The sequence below is a fragment of the Pisolithus orientalis genome (genome assembly GCF_024613125.1).
Source record: "Pisolithus orientalis strain OTSU chromosome Unknown F5J12scaffold_36, whole genome shotgun sequence".
Taxonomy (NCBI): Eukaryota; Fungi; Basidiomycota; class Agaricomycetes; order Boletales; family Pisolithaceae; genus Pisolithus; species Pisolithus orientalis.
This window is the reverse complement of record NW_026260817.1, coordinates 303,908-325,224: the sequence shown is the minus strand read 5'-3', so window position 1 is coordinate 325,224 and position 21,317 is coordinate 303,908. Positions and strand designations below refer to the sequence as shown.

At 47.7% G+C, this 21,317-nt stretch overlaps 3 protein-coding genes across 3 annotated transcripts; 2 read left to right on the top strand and 1 right to left on the bottom strand.

Annotated features, from left to right (window-relative positions):
- Positions 1–5,968: 5,968 nt before the first annotated feature.
- On the top strand, positions 5,969–6,271 carry F5J12DRAFT_725572 (DNL zinc finger-domain-containing protein; the record flags this gene model as incomplete). The annotated part of the gene is made up of 2 exons (XM_051741646.1): positions 5,969–6,096; positions 6,154–6,271. Coding segments are annotated over 2 exons (246 nt in total), but the record flags the coding sequence as incomplete, so codon positions are not given.
- Positions 6,272–7,465: 1,194 nt separating this feature from the next.
- Positions 7,466–8,319, top strand: F5J12DRAFT_853304 (uncharacterized protein; the record flags this gene model as incomplete). The annotated part of the gene is made up of 1 exon (XM_051746599.1): positions 7,466–8,319. The coding sequence occupies one exon, from the start codon at positions 7,466–7,468 to the stop codon at positions 7,898–7,900; it is 435 nt and encodes a 144-aa protein (XP_051596715.1). The 3' UTR covers positions 7,901–8,319.
- Positions 8,320–17,604: 9,285 nt separating this feature from the next.
- On the bottom strand, positions 17,605–18,733 carry F5J12DRAFT_896130 (uncharacterized protein; the record flags this gene model as incomplete). Its single annotated transcript, XM_051747917.1, has 5 exons — positions 17,605–17,871; positions 17,928–17,981; positions 18,048–18,149; positions 18,201–18,470; positions 18,530–18,733. 5 exons carry the CDS (start codon positions 18,731–18,733, stop codon positions 17,605–17,607), a joined length of 897 nt encoding a protein of 298 aa, XP_051596714.1.
- Between the last annotated feature and the right edge of the window lie 2,584 nt (positions 18,734–21,317).

Below are 21,317 nucleotides of genomic sequence, written 5' to 3'. Positions count from 1 at the left end.
CGAAGAAGGACAGCCAGAGATGTCAGCAGTCATCCCTCACACAAGAACAAGTCATCAGTGCCAGAGAAAAAGAAAGGGAGCAAGTTCAGCACTGGCTAAAGTTCTTAAGCACTCATGTATGGCATTCTAGTTTTTGACATATCTCTGCTGTTTCTGCAGATACAGAGAGCATTCCCACACTCGCTTGTAGTGCTCAGCCACACAATCTTACCTTCCAAAATTGGAAAGGATTTGCACACTCCACATGTTTCTACAGCACTCCCTCCAAAAGACACTCATTTCACTAAATTCTTCTGATATGGCTGCCTCTACATCAATCATTTTGCTTGTCCCCTTTGCTAGGGACCATACCTACCAGGAGTTCCTACCAGCTTCCATCCTGAAGCATCCTGGTACATCCCACCCTCATCTGTGCCCTCTCAGCCCATCCAGCTTGGACAGCATGTTCTTTTTGTCAGTATGACCTCTAGGAGGATGTTCTTTGGTCACCTCAGGTCTGTCATTTGCTTGGAAAGGTCTTATGTGGTCATTTCAGTCTCTCCAGTCCAAGAAGCTTATGGATCCTTCCTCCCTGCTCCCTGCAATGTCTTCATACCAGTCTCATCCATCATTCTTCCAAGACTGCGACAGCTACAGTATAATCTACTGTTCTCCACTCTCCCTGATCACATCCATGATGAGTATGATGCACATCTTGCCTCCTTGTTGCAAGATACAGCAGAAGACACTCCCCCTTCATCCTCTCTTCCAACAGAGCATCATTCATGAAGTTTTTATTTGCTTCACTGAGAGGATGGTTTGGGGGGAAAGTTGCAATCCACTATGCTCCTGTCACCCCACAGACCCCCAAAGCTTGACCCCTGTTGACACCTGACTCACCCTGTCCACTTTTGGATGTACTATATTGGCATCAGATCAGCACTGCCTCTCTGCCATCCCACCTTGGCCTAGAAGTGAGCTCTTTGAGATGTGACATGCACAGCCTCCCCCTAATGTGATTCCAGTGTGCTTTCCCAGTTCCTGACATCACTTGACTCATACTTTGACATTCTGACTGTCTTTGACTCACCTATTGCCAATACTTACCAATCTTTTGACTTTGCTTACTGATTCTTTGCTTTTTGGCTTGCTAATCCTTACCAGTGCTTACCAATTCTTTCCAAGATGATTACCCATTGCTTACATTCCTTACTCATCAGTTACCAATCACTTACCAAGTGTTTGCACCTTGTTTTCCAAGGGCAACATCCCTGTACTGTATATAAATCACTGTACTTAGATAGCAAAATAAAAAGAAGACATCAGAGAGCCCCTCTTGCTCACATTTTATCATCACTCAGTAATTCATTCAGCAGCTTTGATAGTTGAGACTTTATTAAGGGTCTAACTATTGTCTACTTTGCTTATCCTTGTCTATCATCAATATACTTTGCTCCAAGCCCTCCCTGAGCTCAGTGCAGCTTAGGACATTGTATCCATGTCAGAGCAGCTTTAAACTGCGAAACTTCCAGCTGGCTAAGTGGGTATGAGAAATACATGCACAGGCATATATGTATGGCAAGACTCACAGTGAGACGAGACGGATTTCCAAGCTGTGTTTGAGGAATATCCGTTTCTCGCGTTTCGACCAGTCGATGTTATCCAAGCAGAGCCGGAGACACCCACTACATACAATACATACATTGACATATGATGTGACATTCATACTATCCTGACTTCCTCATTCCCTCGCATCCATCAAATGTGCCAACTGGAGGAAACTCATATGTTGGCTGCTCGTAACAAGAACCAGTGACCCACTCTAATCATCAGTGTTGAGAGCCCACCTCGAGAACATTTTTTTTGTGTTGGAGGTCAGATGGATTTTGTGCCCAGTAGACTGCTCTCTGATCTCTGTCCTACCGGCAAATTGAGCTGTGTCGAGTTGTTGAGGACCACCTTTGTCTGGTTGACCAAGTGCTTAAGATGCCAAGTACGGGTAGTCCATAAGTGCAGTATGTCCAATGCTTGGGTACATCCAAGATGAAAACCTGCACCAGTATTCGCATAGCATGCTTTAAAAGACAGATATCAATTGTGATTGTGAGATGGTCACGTTCATAAAATTGGCAAAGCACGATGCTCATTCAGGCAACTGGCTATAGCTCATACACAACACCCATCGTCGCATTTCTCACCAGTACCAAATCCACATTGTTCACTTCACTCTTTCGCAAGCTCAAATTTAAACAGATGGGCAGGGTCAAACTGAGGAGGGGCTGATAAATTACCGATGAGGGGCTCACAGAGAATCTGGAGATATGTCAGAATAATCGTTCGAAGTGCTAGAGAGCTGACATCGGGTCATACCTGCAAGGGATTAGGTTTTTTCGGCTTGAGCTGGGGAGCAGTCTGTGCCAAACTGCCTTCACCCTTCCTCTCGACACTAGGTATTGTTATATTTTTCAACCATCTCATCAGTCTCAAACACCAGAAACTTATGTATATGGTCTATGGGCCTCCCTGAAAGTGATAATCCACTCTTCAGTATGTCCATCTTCAAAGGAATTGACACAATTATCTAAGTTCCGGATGGTATTCCCATTGACCTTGATGGTGTAAGTGTTGACCCCCTTGCATTTTATGAAGGTAAACTAGACAATGCACAAAGAGTCAGTCAACTCCCCATGCATGGTGCAAGGAATGAGAATAGCCATGGGGGGCATAGTTTTAGGAAGATGAAGGACAATTGGGTAGGGAGGAAGCATGCCGTTGTCTTTGGCGTCACTAAGGAACTGTTGATGTTCCACAGAAGTAATGTAGTATTTGCTGGAACCATTTTGAGTCATCTTGTGGATTTGAAGAGTCGAATTCTTGGCTGAGGGATGGCCAGTGGCCAACAGCTGGTCACGTTTTTATCCTCTGCGAACTATGTACCTGCAAGGATCCCCAGAAGCCCATGGATTGCAGCGGGCAGGTCATGCGAAGTATTTTCGAATGTGAATGTCACTCAAATAGAGCAAACTGTGATGGAACGTTCTGTGAGTACCAGTGAAGCAGCTTCTCAGTGTGGCACAATCGAATGACCAGAGCCTCCAGAGCCACGCCCCCAAGTTTCAATTGGCTTCATCAATAATGAATATGAAAAGGACAAAGTTAGGGCACCAGCTCGATCAGCTTGCACAACTATGGGATCTGGAGATTGGCCCAAGGATTAAAATCAGTCCTTCTAAGTTGAGATCCTACTCCATCATGGATGGCACATCGAAGACCAGTTTGGTACCCATAGTACGTCGCGAGTGCAGCAAATGGACAGCAACCTTTTTGCAGAAGGTCTCTGGCGTCTATGGGACATCTCACATGCCCTTCGCTGGATGAGTTCAACCATAAATATCTAAAACACGACCCAGCCTCCTGGGTACTGGATGAAGGTTTGGAAAACCGATTCGCTGCGAGGCAAGCATGTACCGTGCGAGCACGGGCCCACTATTTACCTGTCTAGCCACAATGCACACTGCAAATGTGCTAGGTTGAAGATTTCAGTAGAGCAACTGAACAAGCAGTCTCGGGGGAGGTGCAGGACCATTCATCTTCACACGTCCTCGGAAACATGCTCAGACTTGGGTAGGATGCACGAGGGCAATTAAATTAGGTGGGGATGTATTGCGGAGCCATTCAATTCTGCACAAGAAACTTGATTTCACTGGCACAAAGTCACATGAAAAGAACACTTGCCATCAACCCAGCCATATCCTTGATAACAACCTGGGCTTTCTGGATGATATTGACCATGATTTCTCCCACACTAATTCCCAAGTCTGCAGACCGTCGAGCAGTAATTTTGATGTGGAGATCAGTAGTCTGCCCTCCCTCGGCCCTGGTGCACCCCGCTCGGTGCTAGTTCCTCTGTTCGCATCCATCAACCTCATGCTGATCATTGGTACCATGGCTAGCCTGTTGGAGGTACGAAATCTGGCAGTCCCATACCCACATCATGCCTCGAACACAACCAATGGATGGGAACTTACTGTCCCAGCTGTTCAAATTTGAGCATGTAAAAGTGTGAAGCGGACAAGGTGGATTTGGCACTGGTGCGAAATGTAACAATAGGTGTTGTGTCAAACTATAGTCAGTTGACTGAATGTGCATTGTACTTTGCCATGTGAGCCCTCTGTCCAGAGTCTGAGTCTCGCGGTACATGGCTTTGTGTGATTTCATTTGTCCCACTGCAGGAGTGACGGGAGGATGATATGCGTGACCACGTGACCGAAGTGACAGGATATCCATGTCAGGTTGCGAATACAATGCAGAGTCCTTCGTCTGAGTGCGCACACACATTCCTACTCAATTCTTCACTACTGTCCTGAGTCTTTGACCATGATCGTTCAGAATTTACACACGCTGAATCGTTTCAGTGGGCATGGAAGTCTGCTTCAAGCGCAAACCCACATTTGCCATGAGTAGCACATCGAAAACATGAAATGACAAGCACACAAAAAGCGAAAAGAGTGATTTCACGGTGGTCGTAAATGTTGGATCCCCCAGCTCTGTACGTTTCCTACAGCCTAGATGCTAGTATCTGATTTTAGCATCTCAATGGTGAATTTGGTCCTCAGCAAGATTGCCGAGGCTATATCTAGAAAAACAGGCTCACAAATTAAAGGGTCATTCGAGAAAACAGTTGGAGCAGGATACAGTAAAGAGCATTAGGAAAATGAATTTCCGAGTGGAGCACGATCAATTGACCAGCCAGGAATGTGGACCAGGCGGATGGCAATCCTGCATTGACGCTATAAGAGATCTGATCCTTGATAGTGCTGCAGACCATGGAGCAGGTGGAGGACAATTGGGGACAAATCAGTCTGCTTGCTGATGAGTAGTGAGGAGGTAATCCGCGCTCCACATGTTAGCATGATTAATTACGATGATTAGCATGTGAACTTTGCGATCCTCTTCCAGACAAAAATCTCTCGAATTTCGACTTGACTTGCTGACAGGAGCAAGTCGTCATTTAATACTTCTTGGTGCTTCTTCAGCGTGCAAGTAGAGACATTAACATACTGCTGGGATGGCAGGATCGCGTACCTATACGTCAAACAATTCAGCTGCTTCAGAAGTGCATTTGGCATATGGACCAGACAGAGATGTTGGGGTTAAATCAAGCATTTCCGCAAATTCAAGTGGAAGCTAAAAGGTGGTACCTATATCTGAGATGGACCCCACAACAGCGCTCTGGGACCCAATGATGCGAATTGGATGGTGCAGGAGTGACTCACAACTTGCCTCGGTCTGCTGGTATGTCCTAACGGCAAGGAGGAGAAGCAGTACAGATGAATCTGCGAACAGTGTTGATCACGGTACTTTGTCTTGCAGTATATCACCTGGAAGTCACCACCGGTTGCTAGGAAAATGGGGAAGCTATCGAAAAAACATGTAAGCCTTGGGGAATAACAGAAACTTACGTTGCACACCACCAACAGCAAGACATGTCGACACCCATGGCCACAAGATTTATCTTTCACTTTGTCAACGAGATAGGTGGGAGTGGAGCCTTGGATGTTACCTTTGACTTCGCCACTGGATGAATCCCCACTATGCCTTGATCAATAATTATGTGTAATTGGCACACTTACATGTGTGATCTTTCGTCTTCCTCGTCCTCGCCCGCATGGTCGTGAACCCAATTGTCCATCCCATGGTCCACATGACCACTCACGCCATCGTCGGCGACGAAGTTGTCTTAGTTGCAGTCTTCCCCAAACGATCTTGCACTGGTCTTCGGTAACCTTGTCATAAAATGCGATGTCCTCATCGACATGGGGGACGCGTCAATCGATCGACAAGCAACCTCGTTCATGTCGCCCACCTTCCAGTCCCTTTTCCGGTCAAATGATTCCAAGGCAAGACCTGAACAACCTAATACAGACGCCATGAAACTCTCCACTGCCTCCTCGTTGTGACTTCAAAACAGTCCAATGTCGACCTACCTGAACCACAGCTGCTCACTACCTTTACTTGTATGGTGAAGAGGTGTAACCATCGTTCTGCACATTCGTGCACCAAGCATGCCTATGCTAGCGGCATCGTGATCATCCAGTGTCCTAACTGTAAGAATTGGTGTGGTACTTCTCTCTGCTCTGAAGAGCGTGTCGAACTAACATCAGCAATGGCTAGGCATCTCATCGTTGATGATCTTGGTTGGTTCAAGGATACCATGGAAGATGGGAAACTCAAAAACATCGATGTCCTCCGTACACCCAATACACGCAATACATACACCAGTAATATGTAATCTGCGTTATATGTAACTGCTCCCGCCAGATATGCGATATGTCATTTGTACAACTTTGACTTCCTCACCCCATCCTCATGACAAAAACCAGTGACCCACCCTGATCATCAGGGTTGAGAGCCTGCCTTGAGAAAGTTTTTTCCATGTTGGAGGTAAGATGAAATTTGTCCCCATCAATTGGTTCTCTAACTTCTATTCTACCAGGTGAGCTGAGTTGCCTTGAGTCATTGGGGACCACCTTCGTCTGGTTTGCTAAGTGCTTATGATGCCAAGTACGAGTAGCCTATAAATGTGGTATATCCAATGCCTCGGTACATCAAAGATGAAAACCCTCGCACAGTATGCTTTCCCAAGATGGATGTCAGTTGTGATTGTGAGACGTCACATTCGTAAAGTCGGCAAAGCACGATGCACATTCAGACAACTGACTATTGCTCATACACAACACCTATGGTTACATTTTGTACCAGTACCAATCCACCTTTGTTCACTTCACACTTCTACAAGATCAAATTTGAATAGCTGGTCAGGGGAATGAGGAGGGTCTCTGTGGAGGGGCCTTCAACCGTGCCTTGTGTTTGCACAATCGCAATCTGAGTTGGCGCCGTAACTTTCTTCTTTTCATATTGTAGATTTGTGCGATTCGCAGAGCCCGAGACATGGTGACCGAATTTCCAACACAACAACTAATCAGGCGCTTGTAGGCTGTTCCATGCACTTGACCCGAGGGGAGCTTTCGTCTCCGGATCTTCACTACGTTCGACCAGTGGAGTACACCCACCTAGGTGAACCCCACGCATGCAGGTAGTCCCCAAGATACTGGCCTTTGGTGAAGACATTAAACATATGGTTTCATCGTTGAGTGATTGATTCCATATGCAGCAGTCGATGGACAGGCTTGTACTGGACTACATATGGTAACCTCGATCTTGCCGTTTACACCCATTTGTCAATACTTTACATTCAGCATCTTCACTAGCACCATGCTCAATATCCTGATCATCTTGCCATCCACTGTGCAATGAGACTACCACTACCCTCGTTCCTTGGAGTCGCAATGGTGACCTATCACTCTAGTCTGAAATGGCAAATATGACAGCCTGGACTACACCTTCCTGGTTGGAGACACCAGCATACATCACCTGCACGTGGCCGCACCGTGGCGACACCTGGCCCAGCTCAACCGATGGATCCATGTCACCTTGGTTCACACGCACTTATCTCTGGGTTCTCACAAATGGCTCAGAGGCTGCAAACGCGACTGCTGTGGTATGTTCCCATGCATTTGGCGCAGTTTGGACCCCCAAATCTCATATGAGCAGAATTCAGTCAACTCTGGTACCTACTGTTGATAGATCTGAACAGAGCAAATTACTGATAAATGTGCCGAGCATGCGTCTAGTAGGATTCCAACTCGGAAGAATTGATTTTAATCCTTGGTCTAATCTCCGGGTTCCACAATTATGCAATCCGAGTTGGCGCCCTAACTTTGTCCTTTTCATAATACTGACGCAATCCAATTGGAACTTGGGGTGTAGATGTGGAAAGCTCTGGTCACTCGACCGTTCTACACTTGGAAGCTGCTTCACCAGTACTCACAGAGCATTTCATCAGTGCTCGCTCTTTTAGAGTCATATTGTCATATGAAAATACTTGCATGACCTGCCCATGCGAGCTTCCGAGGATCCTCGCAGGTATGTAGTTCCTGGAGGATAAAAAGGCAACCAGTTGTTGGTCCTCCCTCAGTCAAAAAGTTCAACTCTTATCCACGACGTACAAGATGTCTTCCACTCCCACTCAAAACAGTTCCAGTGAGTACCACATTGCTTCTGTGGAATATAAACAATACCTTCGTGACGACCAGGCTGGCGGCATGCTCCCTCCCTACCCAATTGTCATCTTTTATGAAGATATGCTGCCTCCCAAAGTTACTCTCATTCCTCTGCTGTCCACAATGAGTTGACTGACCTTTGCATGTCACCTAGTTTACCATCACAAAGGATGACGAGGTCAACACCTACACCATCAAGGTCAATAGGAACATGGTCATGATTTAGATGACTGCGTCGTTTCCTTCAACGATGACAGTACTACAGAGTGGGTTATCACATTCAGGCAACACGAGAGAGCATATACATAAGTTTGCGGTGTTTGAGACCAATGAAATGGTTGGCTGATGGTTATACCTAGCATCGAGAGGAGGGCTGAGAGCAGTTTGGCATGGACTGCTCCTATGCGTGGACTGGAACAACCTACTAATCCATTGCAGGTACGACCAGTGGCAGATCTCTCGCATTTTGGATGATCATCTTGACATGTCTCCAGATTCTCCTTGAGCCTCTCACCTATCTGCCCACCGAGCAATATCCTCCTCTATTAATCCCTACCCAGCTGTTCAAATTTGAGCTTGTACAAGCATGAAGTGAACGAGGTGGGTTTGGTACTGATGCGAAATGTAATAATAGGTGTTGTATTGAGCTGTAGTCGGTTGTCTGAGTGTCCATTGTATTTTCCTAAGTTCTTCTGGGCCATCCATCCTAGTCTGAGCCAATTGTTCTCTGGTCTCAGACCCGTGGTACCTGGTGTTTTGTGGTTATGTTTGTCTTGCTGCAGGAACGAGAAGGGTGATTTGATCAAAGAAGTGAATGTGAGCGAGGTGACTGGACGTCTATAACAAGCTACACCTTCATCTGAGTACCCATGCATGTCCTCACAAAGTTTGCACCACTGTCCCAGGCTTTTGATCACCATGATGATTCAAAGTTTACATGTGATGAATCACTTGAAGGAGCACAGAAGCCAGCTTCAAGCACAGACCTGTGGGAGCCCTGAATAGTACATCAACAACCAAGAAGAATGGTTCGATGGTGATCATGGATCTTCGATCCCCCAGCTCTGCATATTTCGAAAAAATCATGAGTATGGGAAACCTTAGAGCTGATGAGATCAATATTCCTGGCAAGAACGTTTGCAAGCACAGACCACCTGAAGTTCACATGTAGCGACCACACACGCTGGGGACAAAGACTGGTCCAACAGTACTGCTACCTGGCCTACTGATCTTCGGGCCTACCCATGCCATCTCGACCAAACTACAAGTCACTCGAATTATCAACCGATTCTGTCGGTCTCCCGCTTCCTTGGATATTCTTCCAGTCATATGAAAGCTCTCTCATGCTTCGAACATTCTGGCATGAGAGAAATGTTGATCACCCAGGAAAATAGATATGTAACTTTGTGATTTCTCGTCGTGAGGAATAAGAACCTCAGAGTCCGTACGGTATGTTTGCATAGTCTCGCTACACAGTTGCTTGCTGGCTTTGGTATTTTACTTTGTTTGTGATCCTGGCAAGCCACTGCTCTGCCATGCTGCAGAGTTTGTATTTTGAACTGCTCTGGTGTGAGGAATCCACATTCCCTGGACGTGTAAGCCCCTAACATTAATCATTCCGTGACTACTGTTACATCTGCTCCCCTCTTGCATTCACCATTGTTCATGTGCTACCTTCCCATGCCCTCGCTCCCTCTCGTGCGATGCTATACCCATGGCCACTGTGCTCTGGTTGTTGTTTTTCCTTGGACTCTTTCTCTTATCATGGTCTCTATTCCTTTAGTGCTTGTAGTATACCCTCAGCCTCTGTTTTGGCCTGTCTTCTGTGTACGCACTGTCGTGCAGCTTTCCCTTACTGTACCCTGTCTTACTTAGGTTCCAGGTTTGTCCGGACTATAAAGCCCTGTACTTAGGTACAGAATGATACCTTTTGGCACTCGGAAGGTCACCACGAGTTTCCTTTACACTTTGTCTATACTGCACGTCTTGCATTCCACTGTGCACGAACTATGTATACTGCTCACACTGCTCGCATCGCCAGTACTATTCCGTGGACCATGCCACACATGTCACAAACCACTACTGCTACAAAGCACCAGGTCTCACCTTCTAGTCTCGACAGTCCAGAATCCCTTGGGATGAGCAATTCGTTCCCTTCATTTTTTTATTGTTGTTATCTAAGCCATCTAGCTTGTATTATACAGCTACTTGGACTTTTCCTACAACTGGAGCCCACCACGAGGGATTCTGCTGTTGCTTCCAGAAGGTCGCTCAGGCACACCACCGAATGCACCGAACTAGAAAATTTATGCCTGCACTTTCGCAATCTCAACCTGTCAGAAGACTCTTACATTTTCCGCCCTGTTTCACCCATAATGCTGGATCACATGCAATTGCCTGCTGACATTCTGTGGGTACTACCTGTGATCACTCCTCCTGATATCTCGGCAGATCAGATATCCGCCATGTCGGATCGCCTAGATCTCACTGCCCCTGATTTTCCCAGTGGCTTTATCCACTCAACTCCCCGAAGGCCTGAAACCCCGCCATCACCTTTAACACCCATCACATCATCTGATTCACCATCACTGACACCCTCTTTTTCCCATCTCTTTGACGCCTCTGAATCTATACCCAGACTCTCAGTTCCATCTGCCACACTGCTGCGACCACTCACCTGGTTGCAGACCACCCATCAGCCAATTAGTAACCTGCCAATGCTTCTGCCAGCTCGCTCATGCACTATACCAACTGCTTCGCACCCGCAACCAATACCCATTCCATCCATTACCAATCTGGCACTGCCACCACAGGTTAACCCACCAATGGCTAATCCTCAGTTTCAGATGCTGCTCTGCAGAACACAAAACTCACCTAAATTTAGTGGAGATTCTCCCACACAGCTTCCACACTACCTTGAAGACATCGACTTCCTCGGTACTCTTGCTGCTCTTGATGACCATGGCAAGATCAGAGCTGCAATCTGCTATGCTGACCTCGAAGAAGCCAAGGTCTGGCAAATGCTCCCAGAAGCCGCTCCCACAGCCAACAACTGGGATGCCTTCATAGTAGCTGTTAAGGGTTTGTACCCTGGCTGCGAGGGTGATGACTGCTACTGCTGTGCAGACTTGCAGTACCTCGTCAAAGAATATCAGTCCAAGCCTATGTGGAACCAGGATGACCTTGGAGAATACCAGCGGAAATTTGCTAAGATTTCTGCCCTGCTCATTAAAACTAAAAGGCTTGCAGAGACAGAACGGGATTCCATGTTCCTGAATGGCTTCCTGAGGGCCATTGCAGATCATATTTGTCATCGACTCTCTATAGTCCGCACCGACCTCCACCCTGATGATCCATACCTGCTCCCAGAAGTCATCAAAGCCACCAAGTTCCTTCTGACAGGATCTGCTCTTCATAGCAGGGTACTAACGATGGGTACCACAGCCTCGCCAGCTGCACCTCCCTTGTCAGCTTACATGCCACAGGTGCCACCTGCTGGTACTGTCATTAAACAGGAATACAACTTCCAGACGCAGCCTCCACCACAGCAATGCAGACCTGGCTGCAGCTTCTGTGCAGACCCCAACCACTGGACAAGGATGTGCGCACTCATTGAAGTTTATATCTGTGCCAGTAAGATCACGAGAGGTACAGACAACCATCTCTATCTGGTGGACAGGAGCTGAATCCCACATTTCCCTGAATGTAACTCACTGAGAGAGGCTGTTGACCACATCATGGCTGACAGAGACCAGGCCAGTGCACATGCTGCGACTCCTGCTGCTCCGTGCAAGGCACCGCTAACCTCTTCTGCGTTGCTCATCCCGAAATTGACATGCAGTTGGAAATCCTGCCTTCTGCCTTCTTAAACACCGTCCAAGATGCCAATGAACCTGTCGCAGACTTAGCCAACCCTGACTTCCAAGCATATGTCGCTCAAGCTTGGGCTACCTACCAAGTGGATAAAGGTAACAAGGGAGCAGTCATTCCCCATGGAAAGAAAGCCCGCTTCGATGGAGTTGAAATCACAGCTCGACCCACATCCTGCCAACCCTCCACGAGTTGACCCATGTGCAGCCACTGTAGAAGAGGAAATCATTTCCCCTGGCATTCAAAGTTCGTGTGCTGCTTGCCAGGCATCCAATCCCTCTACACCTGCAGCAACGTCCACCACTACGAAACCATATGTTCCTCCAACTAGTCCAGCTCCAATGCCTGTGTGTAAGGATCCCGTTCCTGTGGCAGTTGTTCCGTCGTAGACACCGTACCCAGCAGCTCGCAATCAAAACCAGTATCATTACTTGTTCCCACTTGAAGATAAAGCCATGCCCAAGTGTATCATGGAGCACATACTTGAAACCAGTGTTGCCATGCCAGTCAAAGAATTATTTGCAGTAGCCCCAGAGTTTTGCAAACAGTTCAGAGACATCACCATGGTGAAATGCATCACCACAAATGAGATTGAGGTAGTTCGTAGCAACAATGAAGAAGGAGTACAAGTGAATGAACTGACCAGCCGTGATCCTCAAAGAACCGTGCACGAATATGGAGACCGTGTTATCCACGGTGATGATGGCCCCATCGTAGCTCACCACACTCTGCTGCTCTGCTGCATCGAAGCCAAGGTCCCCAGGACCAATGTCACAATCAACTGCATACTAGATTCTGGTTCAGAAATTGTCACCATGCCCAGGCACATTTGGGAAAAGATCGGGCTTCCATTGCGCTGCAATCATCTCATGACTATGATGTCTGCTAACATGTCTAAAGACACTACTGTAGGTGTACTAGAGAACCTGAAACTCGACTTTGGTGCCGGGCCAGTCATGCTACAGGTTCAAGTAATCGAACGTGCCAACTTCAACATGCTCCTCGGACATCCGTTCATTTGCCTTATGAGTGTGGTAACAAATGATTATCCTGACAGTGGACAGCGGATCACTCTCTGAGACCCGAACAACAGCTGTGAGTACACTGTGCCCATGTGCCTGTGGCGTGAGGGCTGTCCATGCTGCAAATGCAGCAAGCACTGCCATAGTCACCAGAGTATAGTTGAATGGGGTTTTTGAATATCAATGATCCACCAAGCAGTCAGGGAGAGCCTACTAAAACGTCCTGTTTCCTATTTAGCCGCTGTTATCTGTTCCTCAGTCCTACAGTATCGTCACTAGCCTTCACTTCTACAAACTTCCCTTCGCCCATGGCAATCATACCATGGAACATACCCACTGGAATACCCTTGCCTGCTTTCGCTTTCCTCTCTTCCACTCAGACAATACTAAACCCCTCTGCTATAGCTGCATTCGGCAGCATTTATCAACTAGACCCTGCGGTTCGCACTCTTGTTTACAAGCCAGTTGCCAAGAAGGTTTGGATGGTACCTGCCCCAATGGCAGAAGAATACTGCATCGTGCGCAGCCTGCCTGACAACCCACTCGCTGGTCTCCAACCACTTCCAACCCATCCACCAGACTTCGCTCTGGGCATCCGCTTCACTGCTGAATGGGCTGCGGAACTTGACCTCAATCCTGCAGATTGGCTTTGGCCAGAAGAACTTAAACTCGTAACTTGGCTCGTTTCGGTCCATGAGCTCACATTCGCTTGGGACATTACAGAGCACGGACACCTAGACAAACACTATTTTCTGCCAGTAAAGATTCCTATGATTCTGCACATGCCTTGGGTCCAATGCAATATCCCTATCCCGAATGCGATACATGCCCAAGTCATAGACATGATTAAAGATCACATCAAGTCCAGCATGTATGAACCTTCTACAGCAGCTTACCGCTCCCACTGGTTCTGCGTAGTAAAGAAAGACAGAGAGTCTCTTCGCCTTGTGCATGACTTACAGCCCCTGAATGCAGTGACCATCTGCGACACGTCCATTCCGCCCTTTGTAGAACATCTTGCAGAATCCTTTGCTGGGTATGCGGTATATGTGATGATGGACCTCTACTCCGGGTATGACCAGCGCACACTTCATGTGGATTCCTGCGACCTCACCACTTTTGGTACCCCGCTCAGGCTGCACTGGCTTACTACCCTGCCACAAGGTCATGTGAACGCAGTCCAGGTATACCAGGGAGATACTGCATTTGTTCTCCAGGATGAGATCCCACATCATACCTTGCCCTTCATAGATGACATCCCTGTAAAATCCGAGACCACCTGCTATCAGCATGCAGACAGGTCCTATGAGACTATCCTGGAGAATCCTGGGATTTGGAAATTTATCTGGAACCACTGTATAGTCGTTAACCATATCCTTCAGCATTTGCAGAATGTCGGAGCCACCATCTCAGCAAAAAAGTTCATACTAGCCGCTCCGTCCACAGTGATTGTTGGCCACAAGTGCACCTTTGAAGGTCGCATTCCTGAAGAAAGCAAAGTGCAGAAGATCTGCGACTGGCCCGAGTGCCACAACCTGACTCAGGTTCACAGTTTCCTCGGTGTCTGCAGTGTGCTATGCATCTTCATCAAAGACTTCGCCAAGATCATGTGGCCACTAGTCACACTCATGCAGAAAGATGTACCATTCACATGGGACAAGCTGCAACGTGCTGCCATGCAATGACTCAAGGATGAAATTGTAAAGTCCCCCACAGTAGACACATCAGTCATCGCAGTTGGCTACATCCTCTACCAGCTCGGCAAAGATGGCAGATGGTACCCAAGTTGCTTTGGATCCATCACCCTCAACAAAGTGGAAAGCTGTTACTCCCAGGCCAAGCTTGAGTTGTACAGTCTCTTCCATGCATTGCACACAGTACGTGTATACATCTTCGGTCTCACTAACTTCACTGTGGAGGTAGATGTGAAGTATATTAAGGGCATGATAAATAACCCAGATCTGCAGCCTAACACGACGATCAATCACTGGATCGCTGGTGTCCTCCTTTTCTTGTTCAAACTCATCCACATTCCTGCAGACAGGCATGCCGGCCCTGATGGCTTATCCTGCCATCCACAGTCAGAGCTTGACCCGCCCAAGGATGATGACCATGAGGATTGGCTAGACCATTTTTACTCTTTCTCTACACAGGTTGTCAACAACTGCCCAACTCCTATGTCACTTTCCAATGAAGATCACCATTCCCTACTGCCACCCACTTACCATCGGGCGAGCCTCCCACCACCTGCATCCTTCTATTTTGCATTCTCTACGACTGCTAATGCTAATAACCCTTCCGATACCCCTGACGACCCTGCCATTCCACGATCCACAAAGGCTCGGGCACACGAAGCGAAGATAGAAATGATCCACGCATTCCTCATGACCCGTGAGTGACCACCTGACCTTACTGATGCGCAGTACTCATCTTTCTTCAACTCGGCTAGCTGCTTCTTCCTCCTAGATGGAAATCTATGGTGTAGAGAACCGCATGGATGGCACCAGCTAGTCATCGATGAATCCAAGCAGTATTGTCTCATCAAAGAAGTGCATGACGACCTCAGACACAAGGGTGTCTTCACGGTCCACACATGCCTTCTCCTTTGCTTCTGGTGGCCTCTTCTTGTCAAGGATGTGAAGTGGTATGTCTGCACTTGTCATGAATGCCAGATCCACCAGACACAGAAGCTTCATATCCCCCCCACTGTACCCATGATAGGGGGCCTGTTTCATAAAGCTCACATTGACATGATGCTGATGCCCAAAGCCGGCGGCTACTGCTACATAGTACAGGCTCATTGCATGCTCACCTCTTATCCTGAATGGTGTATGTTGCATGCAGAAAATAGTACTGTGCTTGCGTCCTTCATCTTCGAGGATGTCCTATGCTGCTGGGGTCCACTCACTGAGATTGTCACTGACAATGGTCCTGCATTTGTCCAAGCCTTAGATGCCCTAGCCATGCAATATCATATCCGCCACATCTGTATCTCTCCTTACAACTCTCAGGCTAATGGCATTGTAGAGCATTGCCACTATGATGTTCACGAGGCTATCATGAAGAGCTGTGAGAACGATGATCACCACTGGCACACCGTTGCGCATTCCATCTTCTGGGCCAAGTGGGTCACCACTTTGAAATCCATGGGTCTATCCCCTTATTTCATGGTACATGGTGTCGAACCACTGTTCCCATTCGACCTTGCCGAGGCTACTTTCCTTTTACCCCTGTCCTGCGATGATGCGACACCACTGACTACCACAGAACTGATAGCTTGGCGAGCGCACCAGTTACAGAAGCGTCAGGATGACTTAGACCAGGTCTGCAGCAACGTCCTCCACACACGCTTCCAGTCTATCCAGCAGTTCGAAACTGCCTTTCAGCATCGCATTAAAGACCATAACTTCGCTCCCGGTGCCCTCGTGCTCGTTCGCAACTCCCACATAGAGAAAGAGCTGAACTGGAAGACGAAGCCATGGTACACTGGTCCCATGGTCGTCCTTTGTTGGACCACTGGGGGTTCATACCTGCTGGCTGAGCTGGATGGCTCCATCTCCAAACTCCGCTTTGCTGCATTCTGCTTACTTCCCTACCACCTGCAGTCCCAGACCCGCACAACCGTGACTTGCATTACTGGGTTGGATGATGAGGAGCTAGACTGCCTGCTTGAGGAAGCTGAGGATGACCCCACTGATGATGATGTGGAGGCTTTTTCCATGAACAGCTGACTATCTGTCCCTTCCAGTATCCACAGTTTGTCCATCACGCTATTCCCCTGTACCCTCTTCTCCCACAATACCCATACCTCTTTCCATGGCCTCACCTGCCTCCCTGCAGCTTCTTCTACTACACTCATTCCTTCTCCCATGCTGGCTGGGGACAGTCAGCGTTCAAAGTCCCCTGCAGGGGTGACCAGCATACCACTTGATCCACCCAATATCAGACATAGTTTGTTTCCTTTTATCTGTTTTACCCCAGGTTTCGTCCAGAGACCTCTATTCCACCCGGGTTTCGTCCGGTGATTCTACTGATAGCTAGTCCCCACTCAAAAAACATAAAAACTGCTTACAAAAAGTCCAAAACTGTCCAGAAAAATAACAAAACACTGAATAAGTATATAGCCAAAACAACGTCTCTCCTATCTCTCTTACTAGTCTCGCTGATACCGTCTTCAGCTGCTCTATACTGCATATACTTGCAGCCACCCCATGCATTTCCTCTTTGATCGCACAGTCAGCGTGTGCCCCTTGATTTATTTTTCTTTCAATTCTCCTTCCGTCTCCTTACAATTGATACACAAAGACTGTCCCAGCTACCCAATAAACAGTCCCTTCGCTTCCTCTTCAAGAATCCATCACATCCTACCATCAAGATTGTTTCATGAGGACATACTGCTGAGAGAAGTCAAAAGTCGCATGAAGAAGACAAGTCAGGCAGTACCCCGCGCACCATATCTCACCATGGCCGCACTTCCCTGCAGCTCATCTTCAAGCATGTCCAGTTGTTCGCAACTTCGCACAGAAGCAACCAAAGCGGTATATTTAGCGCAGTATGCGCTGACATGCAGATGGGATGGTACAATAAATCTGAACTAACTATAAACATTCTTATTCCACCCCAATCTTCTCCAGAGCTTCGGCAAGTTGATTGATGCGCACCTGCAGGCGAAGGTATGTGGCCTGTGACTCCATGGCCTCAGCACGAAGCAGCCTCAGCAACTGCGACAGGTCGGCCATGACCTTGGCATCGAGCTGGCTATGCACTGGTGCTTTCCCCTTCGCACGTGTGTGGCTTTTGACCACCTTGACTTCATCATCATCATCATCGTCATCTATGACTCTCTTGGACAAGCTTGCCTTCGCAGTCTTCGAGGCCTGTGCTGCTAGCTGTTAACTTTGCACCTCCTGAGGTGGGGTCATTATTTACTGACCGATGCACCTGCCTGCACCTTCTTTCCTGTGGCCTTTGTCGACTTCTCGCACCCCTGCTTCATTCATGCACAGCCATCGCATGTCTGCCCAATGGGTCTGATGCAGGCTGTCTTCTTCACTGTGCACTGTGTGCATGGGACCTTGTGGAGGATTGAGCCAGGAGGAATGACAATCTTGGGCTCGTCCTCATCTTTGCTCTCTGCAACAGTCTGCTGTGATCGCTTTGGACTCCAGTGTCAATCATTACCACAACCTTCCATCTGCGCACTTACCTTCCACACCGGATGGGACACCACCTCTACGTGCAACATCTTCTCTGTTGCCACAGGCACTGCGATGCTTGCACCCAGCCCTCCAGTCTCCTGCACATTCTCATCCCCCATCTGGACATCCTGCTCGGCCCTTGCATGCACTTCAGCCTCCTCCACTGTCCACCGCTCGTAGACATTGTCTGCTTCGGCCAGTATAGGCACTTCTGCTGCGTCCACCCTTACTGTGACACCGAGCTCCTTCCCACGCTTGACCAACGGCATAAGCATAGCCTAGAAACAAATGCAATCAGCCTCCATGCTACCGTACTGCTGACACACATTCATCTCACTGTCTTCTCCTCCCAGCATCGCAGCCACATTGTCTTCTCCTCTTGCATTCCTTCACGATCCTCAGGGAAACACCTTGCTTCAGCCACAAGAATAGCCGATGCAGCTGTGATTTGCTGTTGCAGGTTGGCCTTCTCCGCTTCGACCAGGTCAGGGGTGGCTGCGCATATGAGTTGGGAGAGACAAGGGGCACAGTTAGCTGACATGGTTAGAGCGATGGGGGGATTGATGATAAAGGGGGAAAGAATCAAATCAATGTGAAGGTTTGAGCCACGCACTAACAATTATATACTTAGTGGCCATGAGGCGCTTATGTCATCGGTCCAGACGCCTATATGCAGCATTCAACAGTGTTCTCGTGTCCCTTGACTCTATGCTTCCTTTGCTTCTATGCAGAACTCACCAGTGTTCTTGAACCCTCGGTACCACACTGTTGCCATCACCACGCAGCAAGCTATTTATGTCCTCTGCACCATGTGGCTGACCAGGGATGGTCAGCATCTAAGTCCCCCACAGGTGTGAGGAATCTGCATTCCCTGGATGTGTAAGCCCTATCATTAACCATTCCATGACTACTGTTACATCTGCTCCCCTCTCACATTCACTGTTGTTCATGCGCTACCTTCCCACACCCTTGCTCCCTCTCATGCGATGCTATACCCATGGCCACTGTGCTCCGGTTGTTGTTTTTCCTCGGACTCTTTCTCTTATCATGGTCTCTATTCCTTTAGTGCTTGTAGTATACCCTCGGCCTCTGTTTTGGCCTGTCTTCTGTGTATGCGCTGTCGTGCAGCTTTCCCTTACTGTACCCTGTCTTACTTAGGTTCCGGGTTTGTCCAGACTATAAAGCCCTGTACATAGGTACAGAATGATACCTTTTGGCACTCGGAAGGTCACCATGAGTTTCCTTTACACTTTGTCTATACTGCACATCTCGCGTTCCGCCATGCATGAACTATGTATACCGCTCGCACCACTCGCATCGCCAGTACTATTCCGCAGACCATGCCACACATGTCATGAACCACTACCACTACAAAGCACCAGGTCTCACCTTCTAGTCTTGACAGTCCAGAATCCCTTGGGACGAGCAATTCATTCCCTTCATTTTTTTATTGTTGTTATCTAAGTCATCTAGCTCATATTATACAGCTACTTGGACTTTTCCTACACCGACGATGATGGATAGTGAACCCCTGGAACCCCTCCTACCAATTATTGCAGCACTAGTGATGCTCGTCGGTGAGTCTTGCCTCGAGCTAGTGACTGAAGATATGCCCTCCAATTAAGAGTCCATACGGTATGCTTGCATAGTCTCACTACACTCTTTGACAATTCTACAGAGATATATTGGGTGATTAGTAAGAATGGTCGGAAATTGAAAGTTGACTGCCAGCTGCGATGCTCATATTGTGCTCATATTGCTGATCAATGCTTGGCGCACAGCCATGGATGATGAAGAAGCACATCAATCGTGAGAGCTCATACAAGAGAAGGTCCTTGTCATTGTCCAGATTCTTACCAAACTAATGGTTGATCTCCTCTCTGGAGAGATCCCTAGGAATATATGGCCATACCACACATCTGCGCTTTCTGGAGAGGCTTGGTTGGTTGAACTGATCCTTGGTCACCCAGACCATATATGTTGCAAGTTAGGTATGAGCATACACACATTCAAAGAAATTACTCTTGAACTCCACAACCATGGCTACCAAGCCTTGAAGCACACCTCTCTTGAAGAACAGCTCGCAATTTTTTTGTATACATCTGTCACTGGCCTACCAATCAGACATGTTGGAGAATGTTTTCAGAGATCCAATGATACAATCTCGAGGTATGTTTTGATTCGCTTTTCTGCACCCATTTCTAACAGCATCTGTACTTAGATACTTCCACAAAATGGTTACAATCTTTGCTTCTGAACCCTTCTATTCAAAGCATGTATCACTCCCATTCGCTTCTTCAACTACTACTGTCCACCCAAAAATCATGCAGAGTCATAGGTTCTGGCTGTACTTCAAGGATGCAATCGGTGCCATCGATGGCAGTCATATTCCTGCTTCCCTGCCACTTCATGACTGCACTGCATACTGCAACTGAAAGGGCACCATGTCCCAGAATTGCATGTTCGCCTGTGATTTTGGCATGAATTTCACTTATGTATTGACTGGCTGGGAGGGTTTGGCTACAGATGCACGAATTTTCCAGGAAGCGTGTGCATCAAGCCTTGATATTCCCCAAGGAAAGTATCTCCTTGGTGACACTGGTTTCCCATTGTCAGAAGGAGTCCTTGTACCTTACCGCCGCACATGCTATCACCTGGCAGAGTGGTGACAAGCATCATTAAGGTATGCATTTACTGTGTGATTGATATCCATTTACTTCCTCTTTTACAGGCCTGCAAACAAAGAAGAGCTTTTCAATTTGCATCACTCATCTGCACAGAATGTTGTTGAATGAATCTTTGGTGTCATCAAGTGTCGTTTCCAAATTCTTCTTCTCCCTCCAGAATATCCTATCGAGATCCAGGCGCTCATTCCTGTCACCCTATGTGTTATCCACAATTTAATTATGTCGCACGAACGGGATCCAGATGCTGATGGAGAAATGCTGGAGGGGGATAGCGGAGGTGATGGGGGTACTGGGGAAATTGGCGACATTGAGCAAGAAGAAAGCGCACTATCAGGGGATGATGAGGGAGACAATGTCCCTCAAGAATTATCAGCCAGGGTGTTGTGTGATTCTATTGCTGAGGCAATGTGGCATGACTACCAGGAGTATCTGTGGAAG